The 20,312-nt window shown below is 29.5% G+C and overlaps 1 protein-coding gene across 2 annotated transcripts in view; it reads left to right on the top strand.

Annotated features, from left to right (window-relative positions):
- Positions 1–19,827, top strand: part of LOC129969599 (bromodomain-containing protein 4-like) — a 31,361-nt gene extending 11,534 nt beyond the window's left edge. The window contains exons 2-4 of one of the 2 annotated variants that reach the window (XM_056084239.1): positions 3,887–4,124; positions 11,969–12,088; positions 18,292–19,827. In XM_056084239.1, coding sequence (XP_055940214.1) covers positions 3,887–4,124; positions 11,969–12,088; positions 18,292–18,662 — 729 coding nt within the window. In that variant the 3' untranslated portion in view covers positions 18,663–19,827. Of the gene's footprint in view, positions 1–3,886; positions 4,125–11,968; positions 12,127–18,291 lie in introns of both variants that reach the window. The other variant, XM_056084240.1, reaches the window with a different exon arrangement.
- The last annotated feature ends 485 nt before the right edge of the window (positions 19,828–20,312 follow it).

The following is a 20,312-nucleotide window of genomic DNA, read 5'->3' as shown; positions in this document are numbered from 1 at the left end:
AACAGGCTGTAAAAAGCGTGGAGATATAAAAGACGCAATGTGTGTGTGTGTGTTTGTGTGTGCACATGTATGTAAACTATGAAAATCACCAATGGGAGAGAGACATTTTAGCACAGTCGAAAGAAAAAATAAAGGGTTAATAACTACAATGAACTTACCAAAAATAGATTATGGAAAATTTCATTAGTGCTGAAGTGTGAAAATAAATACACATACAAAAAATGAATGAAATTCAAAGAAAATAAATTTTTATGACTCAACTTTGTAGTCTTTTGGCTCACTTTTCAGTATTTTCAATTTAAAAAAAGACTTTCCCTATGAGCAAGATTTTGTGTTCATTACTTTTGTTTATTTTTTAAATTCCTTTTTCTGTACCATCCATAGTCAACATTTTAAATTTAGTTCTATTCCTTATCATTCATTTTAGCTAGATATCTACAAACAGAAGAGTATTTTTTATGTCCATCTTGTATTTATTCAAAGTGTGCATATATTTTCTGGCATAAATATTTGTTTAATATCACGAGGTAATTATTTAGGAGAGTGTCTGAAATCTACATAATTCACAGCAGTTAGGAAATTTTGAGAATATGAGAATTATTTGTATCAGACGCATTCATAAAAACATTTAACATTTTTGACGCTGCCTTTTCCAAATTTCTAGAAATAACTATATACAATAATACTGTACGTTGAATACATTTAATAATTATTTTTTAAAGGCATTCTTTTTCAACTAAACAATTAAAACTAATTTATGACCAATAAATAAAAACAAGATTCCTAAATTTTTGAAAATGCAAATTTAAAAAAATCTACATAAATAAATGCTATAAAAGATATGAATATCATGGCATGATAAATTAAATTAAATCTTTTAAGGATTTAAGTTTTTAAAATAACTTTGACAGACAATGAGTAACAAAACATTTGTATCTATATCATTAATACAAAAAATAATTCAATCGCTCCAAGTACTTAGTATTATGAAAAATTCTTAGTAACAAAATGGCAAATTATTAAGTTTCTAGCTTTTATTTTTGAGGTCATGATAATTCTATGCATCTCTTATTAATTAAAATCAGCTTCGAATATTTTATAAAATGTTTTTTTAATGTGAAAAAGTAAGAGAAGATAAAGTATGATTGAAGATTCCTCTACACACCTAACATCTTTCTGTTAAACTAAATACTTTGCTTTTTATGTTGCTGCTACAAATAAGCTCTATAATCAACGCAACACAATTGAAATTTTAATTTATCCCGATGTTTTCCATTTTTAACGGTATAATAGTTGATTATATAATTAACGATGATAATCTTGATTGATATAATTATTCTGATGTGAATTGAGCAATCTTTGAACTTGGGAACCCTAACACCTTCATTCCCTGATTATTTTTTTCATTCATTGTCTTTTAACAAGTTGAGAATAGCAATCATTAAGCTATCATTAAGCAGAGAACCATGTCGCTTCTTGCTAAAGTTTTGGGTTTCGGAACAGAGCATCGCGAAGAGTTTTCATTCACTGAAAAGGCATCATGCATACGAGTTTAATTTATGTTAAATCTATTGCCAGAATTTAAAGGCTTTTACAATGTAGTCATAATGCAGAAGTTTACAGAGTGAAGTTCCCCATCAGGATAAAAAATGACAAGTTGTCTTAAAAAATCTCGTGTTGCTTCAAAATGGGTGTTAATTTAATTAAATTAAACTTTGTCTTTGATCAGGAGAGTAAAATATTGTAAACATACATTATTACACATTGGACGATCAGTTTACAAATATATTCCTCTTAAAAGCGATATTTGTTTTATGCATTGTTTTTCTCAAAGGTATAAATAAGAATTCAATTACTGCATTCTGAAGATTAAAGAAGTTATATAATTTTTACAATGTTTCTTTATATAACATTCTAATTTTTAGCTTTTGTGAATAAGACTTTGCTTAATTTTTTTATCGTATATTCAGAAAAAATACAAAGAAAGAAACCACAACGATACAGAGTGATTAAAAAAGAATAAATCTAATATAAAGTGGCAGTAGTACTTACCAAACTAAGTCAGTTTGGTAACATTTACCTGGCTCAGTCATAAAGATTACAAATGGGATATTTTGCATAATATTGAACGTTATGGGGTAAGCGAAAATAAAAATAATGTTGAAAAAACAATAAATTTATTTTTAGTATCCTTATATCAAAATTCTTGTCTATGAAATTCTGAAAGGAAAATCCAGAAGATTCCTCAACCAGAGCTGTGATTGTTTATGCTAACGCATGCCTGATATATTCGGAAGAATTAGGCAATTTTCCTTTCGCCACTGTTAAACTTATATTGAAGTTGGCGGTCATTTCATTGAGCACTTTTTTTAATAAGTAAAATTTAATAAACGTTGATTTTTTTTTACTTTTGTATAATTATTTATTGTTACCACTTTCCCATCATATTTATAATTATGCTCCCTATATCACCTGTAATTTTCATCTCTTTCCTGACAAATGTTTACGGATTTTATTTGTTATAATGCGTATCATCTGCTCTTCACATTTGGCTTACGTGTTCATAATCACCCTGCATATTGCACAGAATTTTCATACATGCAATTATCACGTAGCGCAATCTATTTTAACTTTATTTTTGTGAATTATTCTTTTTTTAAATATAAGTTCCCATTACAAAAAAAAAATATTAAATTCTTTAAGTGTTTATTTTCTAACTTATCAATCATCCATATTGTTAATTAACTTATCACTCACTATAATTTCTTTGGAAATTATACTTCAGTCATAAATATTAGGATAAGCGATATGTATATTTACAATCATAAAAAAAATACATCCTTATCTATAAACAATCGAATCATTTCACATTCATCATTCTAACTGGAATATTTGAAATTTGATAGAATTTAATTCTTTAGGACATTGTAATTACATTTTTAGCCTTTATTTTTCTTTGTAAATTTCAACAGTTAAAAAAATATTTTGTATTACCATTTAAACTTCAATATTGGGAGGGGTGAAATAATTAAATATGGGCAGTCGTCGATATTGTATGCCATCTTTCAGAACTATTTGTTTTTTATTCACTTCATTTCACCTTAAACGAGATATTTTTCTCTTAACTACCAAAAAAAAAAGATTTAACAGTTTATAATGCAATATATTTTTAGCAACATTTATTATTTGAATATGATTTTTATAGTAAAAAATTATTACCATGAAAAAAATTTTAAGAATATGCAAAGTCAAGATTTGATGCAACTGAAAAACGTGAACAAGAAAAATAGTGTTTCGGTTCTACCCTCTGCTTGTGCTTGTAGCCAGGACTCTTTTAAAATGAATAGAGGAACATGAGTTTTAGTAAAGAAATTTTAGCAAATGTCATATTAGATATTTGGTATTTACTAAGTTTGCTTCTATTCGAAATTCTAATGTAAGGGTCATACGCTTACCTGAAATCCTTCTGAACATCTGCCCAACCTCACATATTGGAGCTGATTCCTATACTTATTCTAATTGGTTTTGATCAATAGAATGCCAAAAATTTCTTCGGCACCCTGAGTTATCGACTCATGGGCTGAACTAGGCGCATCAAACAAGGGGGTGGGGGTAAGAACTATTTAGCAATATTAATACTAACAGCACCTCGATTAGTCAAATGAATGTTTTTTCGATGCAATTTCTATATAACAGCAAAGTGTCGATATGAATGGAATTAAGAATTCAGATATCCAAATATTTCCACTGCTTGATAATAAATTTAAAATTAGAAGGACAACTTTTATTGCTTTAAAAATAGTGAATTTTTAATTTGAAAATATGATACTTGATGGCATTTTAACCGATTTTTCTATATTTTTCATAATCTGTCATTTGTTGGTAGAATCCAGATCCCATCCTGAGTATGCGGGTCATACCCATTCCGGAGAGAAAGTACCAAGTCATCCTGGAGTTCGAGGAGAGCCCCGAACCGCCCCAGAGGACCACTTCTTCCTCGGGTATGATGGTCGCCACCCCAGATGTCTATCCCTCTTCGAGGGACCAGATGCACCTCTTCTCGTATCTGAGAGAGTCGCACGTCGCTGCAGTGGGGATGCTCCTGGGTAATGTGGAAAGAATAAGTAAGTACGCTCTCTGGCAAGGCCAAATATGAGTGGCAATGAGAAATTATGTCTTGATTTTTTTCATGCTGGATTATATACCCACGATGTAATGTTGTAATTTTGTTTCATGGTGCAGGTGTATAGGATGTAAGGTGCTTAAGAGTAATATAGGCTTATTACAATCTAAAATCGTAGTAGTTGTAGCATTGTTAAAAAATAAAACACCCTTGTTTTTACCCTCAAATTTAAAATATAACAGAACATACTTTTCTTTTAACTCTTTCACTACTGCTCCGGCTCAACCGGCCATATAAATTCTATCCTCGCAGGCCGGTTTCTGTTTCAAACGCGGGTGTATAATATTAAACAAACTTTCACCAAGGATGTCTTACTTTATATCCTGCACCTATCGTTTTAAACAGAAATCGTCTCACTAGAACAGAATTTGCATTGCCAATTGGCCCGGATTAGTTGCGAAAGGGTTAAAGGTAATACGGCCAGTGAAGGTAATTAGGCAACTTTCTTGTTTTCACCAATAGATTGATTTCCTCTTATTTTTACATCAATTAAGGAAAAGAAAATAATGATAAATTATATAGTTATTTATTTGATGAACACATTTTATTTTCATGAAAGGAGATTATTTATTTCTATTCAAATGTCTAAAAAAATCCAAACTAGGAAAGAATTTTTTGAAAATTCAAAGGGTTGAACAGTTTGCAATCATCGCCAAAGAAAGGGTAAACTAACGATTAAAGCTAAAACACTCTTTAATTTTGAAGAAATAACTGCATGCACTTATTATTAGTCAATGTTGACCTTATTTCTCTAAAGGCAGAGTGATGAAATCTCTTCTTATAATTCCTGAAAATATTGTGGTGAATAGCTTATAAGCCAGTTAACAACTACGCTACCAGAGCAATTGCTTTTGTATTGTGGTCATGTTACTGGACTGCGTTCTATCCTCGCTCAGTTCGATTCGCCACAATATCATAAATTATTTGGTAATATTCATCTTATATTTGAGAAATTTCTATGAGGTTCTGTACAAAAAATGGGATAAAACTTTAAGATAGAAATATGAATTATTGTGCTGTAAAATGAGAAAAAGCAGATTTCTTCATATAGATCAAGGTAATAAGACTAATTGAGATAAAATTGCTGCTGCAAGAATCCTCTAGTTCTCTTTTCAAAATAACAAAGCTTTTTTCTAAACTAACTAAACACTAATTCTGGAGTCATCAAGCGGGTATATTAGCAACACTGGAATTTTCATCCTGAAATACTTTATATCTATTACACAGAAAAATTATTTCAAATGACTGAAATTTGAACTGCGGAAACAATTTCAATCTGTAGTAACGTGGATAGCATTATTATCTGACAAATGCTGAAGTTGTAAATTAAGTCAAAGTTACACGAATCTCGATTGCGAATTTCGGGTTGAAATTTCATCTCAGCAATTGTAAAAGATAGCGATAAAAGATTTATTGTAAAAGTAAGGAATGCCATCGCATTAATTTAAAATGACCTTTAGCATAAAACAATTTATCTCAAAACTTTGCAAACGGTGATCATTTCGCATACACGTGACTCAATTTATTGATATAACTGTAATAAACTATTTTGTAGTTTATTATTGCTGTGTGTGCGTGTATTTTATAAGGTAAACATTACATTTGTAATTCTAGGTTTTCCCATCAAGTGTCCTTAGATTCTATATGGATATAAATGCATATCTTAATATATCATATTTCCAATTATATTACATAAGGTTTTGAAACCAGTCACAAAAAATAAAAAAAAATCCATAGCAAGTTATTTACATTCCAAACAACTGAGAGAGCTAGAAAGAGAGAGAGAGAGGGAATCTTTCATTCAACTTGAAACCTTCTTATAAAGGATTTGCTATTCACTCTCTCATCTTATAATATCATCATATGATTTCAAAATATTATTAATTAAAATCGCATTACTAGACCATTTTATTAAAACTCAAGACTATAATTTACAAACAAATGTATAAATAAATAGTATTACAGCAAATTTGAATACTATTTTATTTATTAATATTTCAATAATAAATGAAACTATGAGTTAAAAGTTTTTTTTTAATATATAAGACTATTCAATCCTGATGTTTATATTATTTGAAAATTAGACTTAATGTTTGTACAAACCTTTGTTAAAACTTGACATTAGTAATTATATAAAATTACAAATATGCGTAATTAACCAGCGGGGGTGGTCATCTCAAAATTTTCTCGCATTCTCTCTAATAAAGGTATTAAACAAGAGAACGTTTTGCATGGCATTGGTGTACAATGTTACGAAATATTAACCCTTGCTTGAATTTAGTATTTCTTCGAAATTTATCATGTGATCCCTGGGGGGTTTCTTTGATGATTAATACCTGGCACGCAGTTAATAGTATACGAAAATCGAATTTGTTTTTAGAACGTTTTTCTCAACCAATTGAAACAAATATTTGACACACAACTACACATGTAGTTACAAAATCGCATACCAAATTTCATATATTTAAGCATTTTGTGTTTTTGAGTTATCACATTTACATAGTACAGAAAGTACAGATGGACAGGCGATAAACTCTTTGTTCCATTTGGCTCAAAATTTGATAGGTGACTACATTATTGATGTTAATTTATATACCGAATTTTATCCATCTAGCTCTCTCCGTTTTGTATTCATCGTCTTGAATTATATTCGAACAATCGGACAGATAGATAGACTTTCTCTAAACGGAATTTGCTCAACATTTAATATAAATCTTCAAATTTGGTATAAAGACTGTATACCAAATGTCATCTGTCTATTTCAAAGTGGTTTGAAGCTATCTTTGTCACAGATAAACAGACATTTTCAAAAAGTGTGTTTTTCGGATTCAGGACGATATAAAATGTGCAGATTCACCGAAATCTCAAATTTCCAATTTTTTGACAATTACAATACTTTTTCTGTGCTTCGTAAATGAGAAAGTAAAAATGTAATGTTATATTATTTTCAAAAGGTATTTCTAAAAAATATATAATTATATCTTTCATTTCGTCTTCATCTCTATATTCAGCGAAATTATGCAATTTCTTTTAGCTTTCAGCCATTATCAGTAATTTGTACAGAAATAAAAATTGATAATAGCCGAGTTTTAGCCGAAATAAATTAATTTTATAAACTGTATATCTCTATCAATTTAAAAAGATAAATGATTGATATCTGGAAAAAATTCCAAAAAATATCAATACCTAGGAAACGATTCAAATTATTTTCTATTAGAAGAATTATAAAAATTTCCTTTTTTCCAAGAATTTCTGGTTCAGTTCGATTAAGAGCGGTTGTTTCCGTTCATTATGTAAGCCGTATCAACGCAACTGTTATTGATGATATCAGGCAACTCTACAGTAATGTTGATGTATAGTTTAAATCATTTGCAGCCAAAAGAGTGGGTTTTAAAAATTTTAAACCCACTCTCTTAAGGTTTTAAAAATTAATGGAGAATTCAAAAGATATCAGTCCTGTGATTTCGAACAGGATGAACTTTGCTTTAACGAACTTTTACTTGAACGAAATGCCTGAAACAAAACAAAACTAGAGATAGTTGTTTCCCCGAAATTTTCTGGCATCTTTTGTTAAGGTATTATCCCCTTACCCATATCTGCATAAAATTGCGGATTTTGGTCAAGTCCGTAAACGACCCAGGAGTTCAGATTTTTATTTTTACAGTTGTATACTTCGTAATATAATTAAGTACTTGTGCATTTATTGCATGCCACTGGCAAACAATAATTACGAAAGATCCATCTTCGACTTGAATCTAACGTTTTCACTGGATATAACAAACAAACATTGGCGATCAATTACTGATAAATAGAACACGTATTTTTCAAAGCGTATCGTTCAACCGATTGAAACCAAGAAATTGGCACAGAACTACAATTGTAGTCACATCATCACATATCAAATTTCATTTCTTTAAATATTAGCTCTTTGATATGCAGGAGAAAGTACATTTCGATAGATGGCCAATGCCTTGGCGGATTTAGTTCCAAATTTGGAATGGATTTATGGTAAATCTGGGTACCAAATTTTATCCATGCAGCTCCTTTTGTTTTCTAGTTATCAGGTTCGGTTATATTTAGACAACTCAATTTACACTGAATGGATTTCGTTCAAATTTAATAGAAATTTACATAATTATACTAGGAATCATATATAAATTTCATTTCTAATTCAAAGTATTTTTGAGTTATGATATTCACAGTGAGTTAGATATAATTCCGAAAATGTACTTTTCGGATTCAGAGAAGTTTTGAAACATGAAAATTCATCAAAATCTCGAATTCGAACTTCTTGACAGTACTTTCCTTTTGCATTTGAACTCCTTTCTTATCATGTATTACAAGACAAATTGCCTTATTTCTCCAGAAAAATATGGAAATAAATCTTTAACTAAGCAAATTATTTTTTCTAAATGTTTGAAAAAGTTATTTATATACTTTCACTTTTCCTAAACATCAATTCGACAATTATTTCTGCCCATCATTGTTAAATTTGCAATTCGAAAAAAAAATGGGAATAAGACGAATAATATGAATTTTAACAATTCTGCTAGAAGTGAAAGAGATGTCGATTCTAAAATTCTTGTTTACTTCTTGCACGAGTTCTTTTTTCTTTTCACCTAGATCAATAACTTAAGAAATGTGACATGAGGCGCCAGACAAATATAAATTCGACATAATGTGTTCTTTCTATTTATCTAACCCAAATTCATTCAAAATCAGATACAATGTTCCATTTACCGCAAACCCATTATTTTTCCAGCAGAAGAGGAAATGATTATCTGTTTCCCATAAAAATTCTTATTCCATGTAAAAATAAATACATCGTTATTCTTTTTGAAAGCAATAAGGTTGCACGGGAGCACAACCACAATTTATATCTTGGGGTAAAAGATCAATAAAATTCCAAAACTACGGATATGCAAGCTTTTTGGATTGCTAACATCTTAAAAATACATCTATTTCCCTCCTTTTATTTGCATAAATGTTGCCTATTTTATTCCAATGTATCTGGGATATGTTGCCAAAAGAACAACAAAAAGCCAATTCGAAATTGTTGTGTGCAACAAAAATAAATACTAATATCACCACTTCACGCTCTTCAAAATAAGACACAGTACACTACTTGTTCATTCCGAATCTTGGAGCGTCTTCCTGTATCAAAAAAGCCACTGTACCTTTGAAAATAAATGCTGTATTACAATGGAATAAAAGATCTTGGCACAAGAACAGTTCTGGATTCGAAGTTGTGTCCTTATCTTTTCTTTTAAATAAAATAAAAAAACGGCAGAAAGAACAGTAGGAAAAAATTATAATGCAAGCTGAACTTCAATGAAATTTGTACCAGGTGCCAAAGGTTTTATGACTATACTACGTCACCGGCTATAAATTTTTCAGCACATTAAGAACAATACTCCTAATTTCCCCCAACTTGACGACTGGCTGACAAGACTTGATGATTCACAGAACTCGGTGGTTTATGCAGGGTTTATTTGAGGTATTTGGCTCCTTTTAATGAAAGAAAAAAGGAGAAGGAAATAGCTCGTTATACTATTTTTGTTCCGTGACTGAAAAGTGATCCTACAAACACAATGTAAAATTTCGTTTTGATCAAAAATGATTTGAAAATTAAGTAGATGTTGAAAAGATTTTTCCTGCTACTAATATTTGCGTGTTTTGATTAAAATCATAAATGCAGTATCACTTTTCGGATATTTAACTTCTCCCATTAGAAATAGTTATATTATCATTTAGTGAATTTCGAATTCTCCGTTGCAAATGATATCTAAATTTGAAAATTTTTCAAGACGAAAAGCAATAAACTTCAGACAACAAATTGTAATAATAATAATATATTGCTTATAAATCAATAGATTATTTCAGAAAAATAGTAAAATTAAGAGTATTATTGGAATTAATTATTAAGAGTTATTATTATTAATGAGTATTAGTTTTTCTTATATGTTTTCTGAAAACAACTGAGATACAATACCACGTTTTGGAATTGCATAACTTTATACTGTTTTTATCTGATATTAATTGATTAACATTTAGTATATCTTAAAGTCTGGGTCTAAGTTCATATTTTTGCATGGATCGAGTTTTATACTAGAGAACTATTTTTATTGAAATGAGATTATAGAAAGAAATTTAAATATTAGAATACACTCAAAATATCATTTATATTTAATCCTTCATGAAAATTAGAATTTCATAGGGATTTTTTATATTTTTACACAGACGACGCATCAATTATTTTATTTCAATTATTATCAATTTATCAAGAATGTTGTATCAATTTAGTTTAGAATAAATTGTAAGTCTTACATTTGTTATCTGTAATAATGCATTTGTTCCACGGAATGGGATATTGTCGTGTCTTTGTTTAATTTAGTTGTATTTGCGTCCTGTTTTATAGCAAGCGATGGGTATTTTATGACAAACCTTCTATTTTAAACCGCAATGAGATCAAAACCTGAGACGGCATCCTTTTTCCACACTTCCGTTGCGAAAGTAATGGGTCACTTAGCCTAGACAGATTTCGCATACACCAGACCTATTTAAATGATGTTGTTGCATATGTAGTCCAATGGCTCATGAATTTCAGATTCCTTTTTCAATTATTTATTCTTAAAATTTACTTGAAACTATTTACAGTAAAAATGCTTTGGGAATAAATCAGGTTACCCCGGCGCCTTCCATCTTTACATTCGGTTTCTTGTAACACAAAAAGAGGTGGGTTTTACATCAAATATAAGCCGCCACTCAACAACGCCATTTGGAGGAACAGAAATCTATAACAGATGTTTATTCAATGCAATCGGATTTCGAATTTGATCCTTAAGGATTAACAGTATGATATCTCTATCTTCAGATCTTAAGATAAAATGTACATTTATGATTATCAAGCGATTACGATTTTGATAAAATAGATTATTTTTATAAAATTAGTGTAATAAATGAAGCTAGACAGTTTCTGATTGGTACAAAGAAATTAAAAATATCTCTGTTAACAAAGTTCAGATCCAAATATTTGACTGACCTTATAAAATTGGCCCTACAGGATCGTCTGCTCTACTTGAGACAGTTTTGAAAACATGCCGACTTTATAACCTGAAAGCAAGTAGGAAACTGGCACGATTAATACGCAAGGAATTTTTTTTCTCAAATCAGAATATGAAATGTCATTGTACTGTCTTTCTTGCCAGGTAAACTAATCTTCTTATCAAGAATATGCTCATCTGCTGCCATAGCCTCAGCCCATTTTCTATCCCAGTTTCAATAAAGAAAATTAAGTTGGCAGACTTAGTGAAAAAAAAATGAACATAATACTTTTATTTTATCAACATCCCTTAAAAACGTAACAATGCTTTCTTTTATAAATTTACAGCGTGACGATGATCTGGCAAGTGAATATTTCTTTGATATCAGCAATAATCGTAAATTTGCTTTGCTTTTGGTTAAAATTTCTTTTTTCTATGCAGGAAAAGGATATACTAACGAACCTAAAATTTTAACTTATGAGAGTTTCTTGTTTCTACAAAAATTGGATGTATTTCATCGTTTGATAAAAATTTTTAGGGAATTTTTTAATGCTAATTTTTTTTATTAAAATTCTCTAATACATAAGCTTTATTAAATTATGAAAAAAAAATACACTCCTTATCTTTGACTGTTCAATTCCGAAAGCACTACTGAAAAATGTTTATGCATTATTTTAAATGTATTATTAAGTAAGAACACATATTGTGAACTTATTTAACATGCATCTTTTACGTCTTTCAGCTGATTTTCCATTTGTGACATATTTGGTGGTGAACGGCGGGCGGCACGAGCTCTCTCAGAAGTTGCAGGGCATAGATTCGAGACAGATTCCGGAAAGTTTAAGGCGACGGCTTTTTCTAGGTGTGAACTATTTTTCGATGTATGCATGCATTTTTTGTGTAAGAAATTTCTTTTAATATTTAGATTTAATCTCTGTTTTAATTTTCATGTATTTAATAATAATTTGGATTCTTTAGAAATAATTAACAAGTACTTAAATGTGACGATTAAACTGTTCAGTTTATTTCAGTGAATTATTTGAAAAAAATATAGATAAAATGATCTGTTTTATGTTTATACTTTAAAAAAGAGGGAAGATATTTTTAACAAAATTAAAGTAAAATATTAAATAATTCTGGATAGCTTATTTAGATTATTTAGATTGTTTAAAGCAATAAGAATTATAGAATTGCATTTGAATTACCATAAATATAAATAGCTACTTGCCTAACTGTTTTGTGGCAGGGCAGTATAGGTGAATGTTTATTTTCACTTGTATATATCTGTAATTCTCTACAAATAATTACTCACTTCTTTCTGGTGAACACCATTTTATTTTTGGACACGTTTTTTGTGCCACTTCAAGCAGACTATTACAGATTAGGACACCTCTCACAATCGGGTGCCACATCTAGGTGTTAGCATCGTTCTTACACACTCTACGTTCTGATACAAAAAGGAATTAACAGAACTTTGTACTCGACAGATACGCCATCTATCGGCGTGAAGCTGTAACAATATCTTTTTTAAATATAGATTCAGAGACTGTTAAAGCCAATGCTGTTCTTATTCTGCATATTCACAAACAGTAGTTTAAGATATTGCATAAAGCCGTTTAAAGAATCTTTATTTAATAATTAACAAAAATATTTATTTGAATAATGCCTTGATATTCTAATATTGTTAAAAAGTGATTAGATTTGTTGAAATTAGCAATCATTTTATATATTATCCAAACCTGAAAGATAATTTATTTACTTTATAATTTAAAAATACATGTCTTATATTTAAACCTTGAATTTGCTATTCTCACATATTTATTACTACACAAGAATTATATTTTGCAATTAGAAAAGTTTTTTTTTTTTTTTTGAATAAAACAGTTATGCTTTGACCCATTGTATGCTTAATTAAAATAATATTCAAGAAATATATCGAATAGCATTTATTCATTTCCGAATAGCATTTATTCAAATATCGTTATTAATGATAAAAAAGATTTTACAAATAGAAAAGGACGAATACACACGGATACACGAATACGAAAAAAAGAAACCAAAATTAGGTTTTAAAAAGCTCTAATTATACTAATTACGATTTTCAGCTTGAAAAGATGTTAATTAAAACTGAAACACTTGGCTTTAATTGATTTATTAAAGTATTTCACCTTCACAGCGAATATAAGTATCTTTTCATTTTAAGAAATGCGAAGTACCTTTATTGAATTTTTAAAAAGTTATCGGCTTATTAGAAATAAAATTTATATTTTGTCTCGAAATTTAAAAAGTATTCATTACGCTTCCTAATTAGCCAATTATATCAAAAATTAACATTTTAGAATTCAAATTTCTTTCGGATAAAAGATTCTGTCATATATTTTGAAATTTCATAGACAGCTAATAATGTTATTTAAATATTTTAATACGATTAAATTTAGTAATCTTGCTTATTGTTTTTCTTAAATTGTTTATATTTACAAAAGGAGTAAATGATCGATATATTTTAAACAGAAAAAGTAAGAAATGTAAAATTTTGATTCCAAATGCGCAAATTAGACAAGTTGATATAATAACGGCACAATATTACTTTCAGTTTCAGTTTTATTTAGAAAAAGAAGAGCAGATTTAACAATTAACAACTGTATTACTTTGAGTGAAAGTAAATGAATAAATAAATGCATCGGGTTTACAAATGAATAAAAATTTTAGCCGTGATTTGTTCAAATTTCATTTGATTTTATTATATCAACTTAATGCTAAATTATTGTATTCTGGTATCAGTTAAAATTTCTCGAAAAATCATAGTTAGAAGCTTGGCGCCCAATGTCAGCTTACTTTTAAATGCAACTTGTTGATGAAAGTAGTACTTTTGATTCTTTTTCAACCTTAAAATTGACCACCATATCTTAAACTTGACGAAAAAAATCATTAAATATAAACGTATAAATCTTGTCCATCTTTTTTAGCTGCTAGATATAACCCTGAAAACAGTACGAGTCGAAATTCCTTAATTTATAACTATAGTTAAGTCTTAATTACGACCAAAAATTTCATCCTCATTTTCTTTAAGTTGCATTATTAATTTAAAATTGGCATAAGAAGAATTTATTTAGAAGTGAAAGTTTTATTCGCATTTTACTGAATAATTCTAAAACAAGAATTATACGGCAAACGTGATTTTTTATTAAATATCAAAAGAAGAAAATGCTATAAAAAGCGTTGCATATATTATAAAGTATACTGTTTATTATATATGAAGTTAATTCAATTTAAAACGAAAAAAAATTTTCTTCTATAAATAAGTAATTACTTTCAAAATTAATTTATATTTAATTCATAATAAAATTTTTTTTAACTTAGCTTAGTATCTTTTGATAAAAAAAAATAATATTACAAAAGCTTAAAAAATTTCATGATTAGTTTACCAGTCTTATATTTTTAATGAAGCGCATATCAGTAAAAGAAAAAGCTTTGCTAAATGCACACTAACAAGAGTTTTCCATCATAAATCACAGTTATCATGAATTTCTAGATAACTTCTATCTGAGATAAAATATTTCTTTAATTGAATGGCCAAAACACATCGCCCAATTCCCAGATACTTTAAAATTCCCCTGTTGTGATATAAAATAATTTAAAAGTTTGCTATCATGACTGCAAGATAGCTGTATTTTCATTTCCTTAGAATTTTGAAGATAATTAAATTTATAATTAAACTACGCGATTCAAATACGACTATTAGTAAATTGGAATTTGTATCGCACGGGTAATATATTTTAATTTTTTTCTAACGTTTAGGATTTTTTCTTCTTACAATATTCATTGTACCTTTATTTCCTTATCATATAATTATGAGCAAAACATTAATTATTTTATAATCTTTAATAATAGAGTTTTTTTGAAAAAATTCTGAATCTAATAAATATGTATAAAGTATTGGAAAGCTTTCAGAAAATCTTTTATCCCATTCAAGATACGATAAAATTGTCCCCAACAATAATATTGCAATAAAATATTACAATTGCCCGTGGTGAAGATTTATAAATTGAATTTGCACAGTATTTTAAAAGAGCCCAGTTCAAAGAAGATCAGTACTTCGAAAGCAGTATCCCATATAATGAATAACTCACAGAAATTCTTCAATAGTTCAAGTTTCAACTAATAATAACCGATTCTGCAAGAAATTTAAATTACTTACAAATATAAATTCTTGCTTACGATATTTATATAACAGTTCAACTGATTTGAAAGTGTTGCTCATGAAAGACTAAAAAGTAATATTATCAAGTAATGTAATCAATTACATCATTCACTTTCTCAACACGTTTATTACCAACGAAAGATCATTGGGATGGTTTCGAAAGAACCTGCAGTGGTTGTTTCAACTAATAGCGTGCTAATAGAGTTTCTTTCAGAGACAAAGTATTTTTGGAAAATGAACGTAAAAAATACACCTAAGTCGATATTGTAGGTAACAATACGCCAGTACTCCGTTTTAATAAGAACAATACATTCAAGAAGAAAAAAGTACTGCACGCCAACCTGATGCTCTTGCAAGTAATATTATGGAGTGCGTTCAACTCCCCCCCCCCCATCCCTCGATATGCGACGATCGCGTCTCGCCTATGTCATTCTGGAATTCATTGAACACTTCTTGAGGGGTCAAAAGAATGTGACGTTAAATTACAGCATAAGAAAATGGGCAGTGAAATGCCCGATAAACTTATGACTGCGATGTTGCATTGATTGAATCACTTACTTTTATGAAATAAGCCTCTATTACTGAAATATTTAGCGTGTCTTGTCATTGAAGCTTGTTTCTGATTTCTAATATAAGCAGTGGTAGATTCCTAGCTAGCATACTAACAAAGCTGCGTAGGTTCGCAGAGCTGAGCGCTCATGCAGGCAATTGGTTTTAGATGTTACTAACCTAATTATTAAATAAATTTGTAGACCATACAAAATTTTGATATATAATTTTTTAGGATAAAAATAATACGAAGTGAAATAAAATTGATCAAGTTCCTGTAGGTATATTTGTATTTTATTGTATCACTTACTTATTATAGTCTTTATAAACATTAAGTATTTGTTTAAATTATATTATGCACAAACGCGGAAGTTGATCAATCATGAATTATAATAAATAAATAAATAAAACGCGAGTCTTTTTACAAGTTGTTGCTTTATGTTAAAAAAAAATATCTAAAAGTTACGATAAGATCTTTTGACATCTAATATATTATATTCAATGATTTTCATATTCATAATTATTTTTATTATAGATAATTTTACATAGATAATAGATAATTTTATTATAGATAATTCATAATTATTTTATTATAGATATTATTATACGTAATTATTTTATTTAGAACCCGGAAGTGTTCATGAAGGCTCATATGATAACCCCGGTGGTTGTTTCTTTCTTTTTTTTCTATTCGGTAATTTTTTTAATTCTATATTTGGCAATGCAATTTTTTTTTTGTTAACAGATCAACGTTTGTTTTAATCCTATTTGAATAGTTAGTCTTAATTTGAATGTTCTTGTACATAATGCGATTACAGGATCACAAACTTGCAATTTTATTCTTAATTATTTCATTTATCATTCTTGTTTTTTATCATTTTATCATTCTTGTGATCGATATATTTTCTTTTATCTAAAAATTCTACAATATCTTCGATTTCTCTTTACTTTTTGAATAAATTTATTCCGTGTATTGTTGATTTAATCATATTTCTTTGTGTTTATTTATGACAGAATTCATTTTTTATGACGTTCAGTGTTTTTTGTTCCAAGCCTGCATCGTATCTAATTTCTCTGCATGTGAATCACAATTTGTTTAAATCTGATTTTAGTAATTAATTTTTATTTGAATATTAGTGGAAAATGAGTAGAATTTATCCTGCTGTAAAAAAAAGTTTAATATTATTATACAAGTAATGTAATATTTGTGTTATTATATATTTAAATCTAAAGTCTATTGCAAATAATACTTTTTATTATTTCTCAAGTTCTGTACCAACGAACATAATACCTTTTACTGCAACATTCGTTATTTAATCTAAGACGATCATATCTGAGATTTGTAAACAACGTTAAGCCCGTCTAGATGGATACAGCTTATAAGACTAAAACATAAAATAATCTAGGATAAATTATTAATTATTGAATAAATTTAAAATGTTGACACAAATTTGTAATACTGCTTTCCTGCGTCTCTCAATAAAGAAGATAGTTTTACAAATCTAGTATTGGTTGTTGACTGGTTACCGAGTAGGTGACTCCTGACCTTGGCGACGAATTTAGTGACAAAGACGGAGAAAACCGAACTTTCGTGAATCTTGGCGATATTTCCACAGTCTCCATTTCATGACTCTTGGCGATATCTCCTATAGTACTGAATTTCAGAAGATTTCTCTAAAATGTTCTTTGCATTATCACAAAAACTATTAAAAACGAGAGTCAGAACTGAAGAGAAGTAAATAGTGCAACCAGTTGAATCGAATTCGAGCTAGAATTTAACAATGCCTTTTTATAGCGTATTGTTGCTGTTTGAAAAGCGATTTGCTGCTTGTGTGCTGCTATTTGCTGCAAATGTTGTTTTTGTATATTCGGATATGTTTTGCTACTTTGTATTCATATTTTTTCGTCGAATAAATCCTCTTTATTTGTTATTGAGCCTATTGGACCTTTTCACCATAAATGCACATGTTCACGGGGGGAGGGGCGAATTTTAGATTTTCAGTATTAATATATTGGTATATGAAATTAAATTAACTTCATAGTGTGCACTTTCTAGGGCCACAAAATGTTTAAATCCAATTAACCTGATTGATATTTTGTACTGGTTGACTTCCAAGAGCAAATCATTTTGAAATTTGATGGCATACCCCCTGAGCCATTTGAACTTTTACTTAGATAATTTTCATAAAACTATTTTTATAAGTAAAATAATGATAAAAATAAATCTGTTTCATTAATTTTGTTAGATTTATTTAATTTAAATACAATCAAACTTTGTACTGTTATTTAATACAAGCATAATTTCTTTTTTCCAGCTGGGTATGAGGAACCCATAACCATCACCAAACCACCTCTGACATTCCCTGAAAAACCATCCTCTGAAAAAACAGGTTACGTAGTCAGCCTTTACCAAGTCCTGCCAGGGGAAGACGGCCTGAAGTTTGAACAGAACTGGGTGATGTGGACTGGTGCGAGACAACTCTACCGAACAGCCCCGGACTACATGGGTTTGAAAAGGATATCTGTCCACAAAAGCATTCTTCCAACCAAGGTCATCAACTACTGTCTGCTTTGCGAGTTCTCCAACATCATGGACCATTTAACGGACGCTTGTGTCATGATAGATCATCTCAGGGCAAGGTGTTGTGGATTCACTGGAATATACAGGATTCTGGATTCGTTATAGCCATGAAGAGTTAGAATATTGTTGCAATCTAGTCACAACCATACAAGGTGATGGTGAAATTGTTCTGTGATTAGTAATGAATGCTTTCCTAGTACCATGTGATCTCAATGGACCTGAAGTTTTATTACTGACTATCATTTCGGGAAGATCTGACTGTCTCTCTACCACAATAACCAGCATAAATAGGAAATCTGTATTAATACTTTACATCGGAAAAATCATCTCTCTTCATTTTCAGTGATATTCTGGTGAAAACTGCTCAATTTTACTTGCAATTTAGCAATAGATGGAAGCACTTTTATGTTTCCCAGTTTGTAACAGAATGGCACAACACCTGACAATGAAGATCTCTTATTTTTGTTAGTTATTAGTGGTAGACATAACATGTCATGTAAAATATGTTTTCATTGAATTCATAGGAAAGTGTGGTCAAATCTCGATACATTGTCTCATCTTACCACTCGGTTCAGTTTTAACTGCCTATTATAAAATTCCCTGTTAACGTATGCCAAGCATACTCAGAATAAGAGTAGGCAAGTATATATGTAAAGTTTCTGGTAATTTCATATTATTACATACCTTATATATCTTCAAAAGTATTGTAAATTTTTATTCATAAGTTACATTACCATTCAAAACATATTTGCATTTCATACTGATTTTGTTAATTGTCAACATTTATAAATCTCTATCAGCATCGGGGACTATAATACTTTGATAGGCAAATTTTCATGAAAATTTTAACAATACTCGATAAGGTTAAGATGCGTCCCACCGAGGACATCTCAGAAATAAGGATGGGAAGTTGCCTTAAAAATAAGAAGGATCTCTTTTCCCTGGTATGCATAATACTTGAGTGGAGTTGAATTACTTCCATGCCGTTATCTGGTCGTACCTTCTCGTGGATGTGGATATATAGGATACGCCGCAATGGTGGCCATTATACGATCTGAGTGCGTTATTTATTGGCTATGTATTTTTATATCATTGCTTGATTGCTCTCTCTAAACCTATTCTTATTGATTGCTCTCTCTAAACCTATTCTTATTGATTGCCTACTCTAAACCTACTTTTATTGATTGCCTACTCTAAACCTACTCTTATTGATTACTCTTCTAAACCTACTTGATTGCTCTCTCTCTCTCTCTCTCTCTCTCTCTCTCTCTCTCTCTCTCTCTCTCTCTCTCTCTCTCTCTCTCTCTCTCTCTCTCTCTCTCTTTATTTTAAATTACTTAATCTTCGTAAGAGAAAATAAAATAAATTTTAGAAAAAAAATCCTTTTTGTTTCGACTCTATGTTGGTTACTTAAAATTCATATTGGCACCAATGCAACCGACACGGTTTGCACATTTTGGTCTATATAATGACCAATGACCTACATCTACCATTATCGATAAGGCTGTGTATGTAATAGGGCCAAATGTTGTTGCATTTGAGAGAGAGAGAGAGATGTACCGATTGAATTCCCAAATAATTATGTTTCCAATTACTATTCGAATTTTAAATTATAAATAATATAAGTCTTCATGCCTTTGTTGAAATATATACGATCATTTTACTATATAACTTCTATTTTTGAAAGGTAATGGTCAATAATTATGTATGTTCTCGTAATTCGAATGATACATAATTAAATTATTAATTGACAGT

The sequence above is a fragment of the Argiope bruennichi genome, chromosome 5 (genome assembly GCF_947563725.1).
Source record: "Argiope bruennichi chromosome 5, qqArgBrue1.1, whole genome shotgun sequence".
In the NCBI taxonomy this organism is placed as follows: Eukaryota; Metazoa; Arthropoda; class Arachnida; order Araneae; family Araneidae; genus Argiope; species Argiope bruennichi.
Note: the sequence above shows the minus strand (reverse complement) of the source record. Positions and strands in the feature narration are given on the sequence as shown.